Source organism: Anopheles darlingi, chromosome 2 (assembly GCF_943734745.1).
Source record: "Anopheles darlingi chromosome 2, idAnoDarlMG_H_01, whole genome shotgun sequence".
NCBI lineage: Eukaryota > Metazoa > Arthropoda > Insecta > Diptera > Culicidae > Anopheles > Anopheles darlingi.
The window spans coordinates 84286153-84291401 of record NC_064874.1 but is presented as its reverse complement, the minus strand read 5'-3'; the positions used below and the strand labels follow the sequence as shown (position 1 = coordinate 84291401).

General features: G+C 42.3%; 3 protein-coding genes across 3 annotated transcripts in view; 2 read left to right on the top strand and 1 right to left on the bottom strand.

Annotated features, from left to right (window-relative positions):
• Positions 1-1927: 1927 nt before the first annotated feature.
• Positions 1928-2538, top strand: LOC125950462 (dolichyl-diphosphooligosaccharide--protein glycosyltransferase subunit DAD1). The gene is made up of 2 exons (XM_049678465.1): positions 1928-2241; positions 2308-2538. Exons 1-2 carry the CDS (start codon positions 2034-2036, stop codon positions 2436-2438), a joined length of 339 nt encoding a protein of 112 aa, XP_049534422.1. The 5' UTR covers positions 1928-2033; the 3' UTR covers positions 2439-2538.
• A 135-nt stretch (positions 2539-2673) lies between these two features.
• LOC125950452 (pyroglutamyl-peptidase 1) lies at positions 2674-3598 on the top strand. The gene is made up of 3 exons (XM_049678453.1): positions 2674-2920; positions 2989-3245; positions 3314-3598. Exons 1-3 carry the CDS (start codon positions 2717-2719, stop codon positions 3486-3488), a joined length of 636 nt encoding a protein of 211 aa, XP_049534410.1. The 5' UTR covers positions 2674-2716; the 3' UTR covers positions 3489-3598.
• Positions 3507-5249, bottom strand: part of LOC125950422 (uncharacterized) — a 2026-nt gene continuing 283 nt past the window's right edge. Inside the window, exons 1-2 of the mRNA XM_049678402.1 lie at positions 3794-5249; positions 3507-3707 (exon numbers count right to left, since the gene is read on the bottom strand). The exon at positions 3794-5249 is cut by the window's right edge and continues 283 nt beyond it. Coding sequence (XP_049534359.1) covers positions 3621-3707; positions 3794-5249 — 1543 coding nt within the window. The 3' untranslated portion in view covers positions 3507-3620. The remainder of the gene's footprint in view (positions 3708-3793) is intronic.

The following is a 5249-nucleotide window of genomic DNA, read 5'->3' as shown; positions in this document are numbered from 1 at the left end:
TTTCTCAATTTCTGAAAATTTTCTCAGTTTCTGAGAATTTTCTCAGTTTCTGAGAATTTTCTCGCTTTCTGAAAATTTTCTCGCTTTCTGAGAATTTTCTCGCTTTCTGAGAATTTTCTCAGTTTCTGAGAATTTTCTCAATTTCTGAGAATTTTCTCGTTTTCTGAGAATTTTCTCGCTTTCTGAGAATTTTCTCGCTTTCTGAGAATTTTCTCAATTTCTGAAAATTTTCTCGCTTTCTGAGAATTTTCTCGCTTTCTGAGAATTTTCTCAATTTCTGAGAATTTTCTCGCTTTCTGAGAATTTTCTCGCTTTCTGAGAATTTTCTCGCTTTCTGAGAATTTTCTCAATTTCTGAGAATTTTCTCGCTTTCTGAGAATTTTCTCAATTTCTGAAAATTTTCTCGCTTTCTGAGAATTTTCTCAATTTCTGAGAATTTTCTCGCTTTCTGAGAATTTTCTCACTTTCTGAGAATTTTCTCAGTTTCTGAGAATTTTCTCGCTTTCTGAGAATTTTCTCGCTTTCTGAGAATTTTTCAATTTTTGAAAATTCTTTCAATTTCTGAGAATTTTCTCAATTTCTGAGAATTTTCTCGCTTTCTGAGAATTTTCTCGCTTTCTGAGAATTTTCTCAATTTCTGAGAATTTTCTCAATTTATGAAAATTTTCTCGCTTTCTGAGAATTTTTCAATTTTTAAAAATTCTTTCAATTTCTGAGAATTTTTCAATTTCTGAGAATTTTCTCAATTTCTGAGAATTTTCTCAATTTCTGAGAATTTTCTCGTTTTCTGAGAATTTTCTCGCTTTCTGAGAATTTTCTCAATTTCTGAGAATTTTCTCAATTTCTGAAAATTTTCTCGCTTTCTGAGAATTTTCTCAGTTTCTGAGAATTTTCTCAATTTCTGAGAATTTTCTCGCTTTCTGAGAATTTTCTCAGTTTCTGAGAATTTTCTCAATTTCTGAGAATTTTCTCGCTTTCTGAGAATTTTCTCGCTTTCTGAGAATTTTCTCAATTTCTGAAAATTTTCTCGCTTTCTGAGAATTTTCTCGCTTTCTGAGAATTTTCTCAATTTCTGAGAATTTTCTCGCTTTCTGAGAATTTTCTCGCTTTCTGATAATTTTCTCAATTTCTGAGAATTTTCTCGCTTTCTGAGAATTTTCTCAATTTCTGAAAATTTTCTCGCTTTCTGAGAATTTTCTCAATTTCTGAGAATTTTCTCGCTTTCTGAGAATTTTCTCAATTTCTGAAAATTTTCTCGCTTTCTGAAAATTTTCTCGCTTTCTGAGAATTTTCTCGCTTTCTGAGAATTTTCTCGCTTTCTGAGAATTTTCTCAATTTCTGAGAATTTTCTCGCTTTCTGAGAATTTTCTCAGTTTCTGAGAATTTTCTCGCTTTCTGAGAATTTTCTCAAATTCTGAGAATTTTCTCAATTTCTGAAAATTTTCTCGCTTTTTGAGAATTTTCTCAATTTCTGAAAATTTTCTCGCTTTCTGAGAATTTTCTCAATTTCTGAGAATTTTTCAATTTTTGAAAATTCTTTCAATTTCTGAGAATTTTTCAATTTCTGAGAATTTTCTCAATTTCTGAGAATTTTCTCAATTTCTGAGAATTTTCTCAATTTCTGAGAATTTTCTCGCTTTCTGAGAATTTTCTCAGTTTCTGAGAATTTTCTCAGTTTCTGAGAATTTTCTCAATTTCTGAGAATTTTCTCAATTTCTGAAAATTTTCTCGCTTTCTGAGAATTTTCTCGCTTTCTGAGAATTTTCTCAATTTCTGAGAATTTTCTCAATTTCTGAGAATTTGAGAAATTTGCGCGTAAATTTTCGCTCCGTGTGGCAGCATCTAAGGAATTTACTTTCGTTTCGATTCTCCATCACGGTAGAACTATACGGCTTATATGCGGCTTATTCCGCTGACTGCTGAATAGGCTGAGAACCAGAAGGCACACGTCACGTCGATTTGATTTTCGAACCGGAGATTTTCGTGGTGTTTTTAGAGATCTTTCCAGCATCCCTCAACAAAAGCGAGCCACGATGAAGAACCTGACCGAAGTGCTGCACAAGTTCTACGATGAGTACACGGTGAAAACGCCCAAGAAGCTCAAGATTGTCGACGCCTACTTGCTGTACATACTGCTGACCGGCATCACACAGTTTGTTTACTGTTGCCTCGTTGGAACATTCCCGTTCAACTCATTCCTGGCCGGTTTTATCTGCACCGTCAGCTGCTTCGTACTCGGAGGTAGGCCTGCTAAATCCGGGGCCAAATTTTTTCCATCCTAAACCATCCGATTGTCTGTCGTTCCAGTTTGTCTCCGTCTCCAGTCCAACCCGCAGAACAAGGACCAGTTTGCAGGAATCTCTCCCGAACGTGGCTTCGCTGATTTCGTATTTGCACACGTTATATTGCACCTGGTCGTGGTCAACTTTATTGGCTAAATTGGGTCGGGATGCAATCGCGAATTTAGATTTTAAGAAGAAAAAGCGATCCGAGGGGGAGGAATCTGTGGAAGGTGGAAATACATAATGAACAAATGAACACGCGTCAAGATGGGTTCATTGAGCCTGCGTTCACCGGAATCCGAAAGGGGGTGGTGGGCGTTGCGTGAGATAAACATAAAGACACTTACTAATTTGTTCCACTTTGCATTCGCCGCAACTTGTGCCATCCAGCAGCAGCTCTAGTCAATTAATTAATCATTAAGCCGTCTTGTGATATGCCGAAACCAATCATCATCGTCACCGGATTTGGACCGTTCGTGGGCCACGAAGAGCGTAACGCCAGCTGGGAGGCGGTGCGGTTGCTGCCCGATCGTCTACTTTTCAAGAATGACTCATACGAAATCCGTAAGCTGGAGGTCCCCGTAACCTACGAGGCCGTCGATCGCATCGTACCGCTCATCTGGGCTGGGGAACCTTCCGTAAGTAGTGGAGCAAAGTGCAAAGATGGAAAGCGATGATGCTGATATTGGCCACTTTTGTTCTACAGCTCGTGGTGCATGTAGGCGTCCACGGTGGCATCAGCACGATCAACCTGGAGCACTGTTCCTACACGACCGGGTACTGTAAGCCTGATTTCGCTAACCGTTGTTTGCCGTGCGATAAGATAACGCTTCACGGCAAGGAGGCATCCAGCAGCTGCGAGCAATGTCCGGCTCTGACGACCAATCTTGACATCGAACGTATCTCGCAAGAACTGAATCTCGAGGCAAACACCAAGTGCTGTTGCTCCACCGAAGTCGGAAAGTAAGCCATCGTACGGGGGCTGAGACGTACTTTTAGAGAATATTTAACCTTCGATCGCTCTCTTCCAGCTACCTCTGCGGATACATCTACCTTAAATCACTGGATGTAGACCCCGATCGAACGCTTTTCGTGCATGTGCCGAACATTGGTAAACCGTACACCTCGGAGGAAACGAAAGCGACGCTCTATCGTCTGATCGAAAAATGTCTCGATGACCTAGCGGCATCAAGAAAACTGGTTTAAACAACTACCTCTACCCGACGCGCTCACGGGATGTGTTTGATACTGGCTTCAAATTTATTCTCTGAACCCTTTGCTCTACCTGACGAATAAATGTTGTTTTGGATGTTTTACTTGCTTTGGATTCTCTTGCTTCTAACCCTTATGCACTGCGTCACTTTGTAACACTTTTCGGAGCTCTGCTGCCAATTCATCGGGTGTCTGAAGATTGCAAACATTTATCTGAAACCAACGGAAAAAGTACATGTTTTAGAATGATTTAGGGAATTGTTCATTTACGTGATAAGTTGTACTCGTTGACACCTTACCGTCACTTGTTCGATGGCTTTATCTTCCAAAATACGCAATTTCAACTTCATCAGGCCAACAGGTGTTTCGCGATCACTAAGACAGTGTTTATCGTCCAGCACGTCCAGGTTCTTAACGCTACCGTCACGGTTTTTGTGCGTTACCAAGAGTCCAGCGATGTTGAGATGCTTCACGGGAAGGTTGTACGCGAAGGATGCAATTTGCATCTGTTCTAAACATTCACCCACTTGTCGCAGAGCGGGCCGGACAAGAAAGTCGGGAGCTCGACGATCCAAGACAAAGGCATCGCCAGGTTTTCGGATCGATTTGATCATTTCCACCGACTCCGGGAAATCTATTTCCGCGCAGCTGAGCAGCAAATCTTTCCTCGATTCTACTTTCGTGCGATCTTTACGTAGATTCTGTACCAATGCCCGATCCTTGAACAGCAACTTTAGTAATCCCAACGATTGACGACCACCTAACCATAGCGAAAGGACGGTATCGACAAGAACGTCCGGCGAGCTACGGTATTCTCCTGCTTCCAGTTTCAAACGGATTGCTTTCTCCAGCATGTTTCCATTCATACCGGTAGCCTCCAGTGGAATACTGAGTGTACTGCAGCTCCACAGAAACGTAGCAATATCCTTGGGACGGCACGACTGCGAGCTTGGCTCGAAACCGTTAAGGCGAACTTCATTCTCGAATCTGTTCCAGCAAGCATCGATGAATAGCGCTGACAATGGATCGTCCTTCACACGATTATCCGCCAAATAAGCGAACAGATGTGCAAGTCCGCGGAAATCCAATTCCTGTCGTTGCGCGTTTGCGTTCACGTACGATCGCACCTTGGCAACGATCGTGTCCGACGGTAGTCGGTTCATGCGTGCACACTTGATTAGTGTGACCAGCAGTGCCGGATCACCATCTTCCTCAAATGACTCAATTTCTGAAACTAGCCTACTCCGAAAGGCATCCGATTCGTCCGCTATACGGACACTGGTTTTGTACGTTGCATTGGCGAGGATCGTAAAATCGAGTCGTCCAAGCTCTGGCGTAAGATACCGTTCGAGATGATTCTGCAAAAACTCTTTCATGAGCACGGTGCCCGTTTGTTGGCGCTTCCAGAGCCCGAGAAAGAACACGATCGTTAGAAAATCCCGCTCATTCGGTGAATTGTTAAACAGCTCGATAAGCTTAGGCATAGCACTCCGGTACGACTGCAGCTGAGCGATCTTGTTCGGCAACAGGTACATAAAGCCGTGCAGCATCTCCATCAGTTCATAAGCGGTTGCGCTCCCCACTCGACCAACGCACTCCTCATCGAGCGCATTAACGATCTCCGTGTAGGATCGAGTGTCTGTTTTGCTGCGGAAATCTGTGGTAAACGTAATTAGCTTTGCCAGATCGGTGGTGCAGAGTTCGCGTATTTGCTGGTCGTACGTGGTGACGTCCGGGAGGGGATAGAAGTTGGAC

Excerpts from the sequence above, each read along its gene's own strand:
- LOC125950452 (XM_049678453.1), top strand. The coding sequence starts at position 2,717 with ATGCCGAAACCAATCATCATCGTCACCGGATTTGGACCGTTCGTGGGC. Across the intron at positions 2,921-2,988 it reads TCTGGGCTGGGGAACCTTCC|CTCGTGGTGCATGTAGGCGT; the intron begins GTAAGTAGTGGA and ends TTTGTTCTACAG. Across the intron at positions 3,246-3,313 it reads TGCTCCACCGAAGTCGGAAA|CTACCTCTGCGGATACATCT; the intron begins GTAAGCCATCGT and ends GCTCTCTTCCAG.
- LOC125950462 (XM_049678465.1), top strand. The coding sequence starts at position 2,034 with ATGAAGAACCTGACCGAAGTGCTGCACAAGTTCTACGATGAGTACACG. Across the intron at positions 2,242-2,307 it reads CAGCTGCTTCGTACTCGGAG|TTTGTCTCCGTCTCCAGTCC; the intron begins GTAGGCCTGCTA and ends CTGTCGTTCCAG.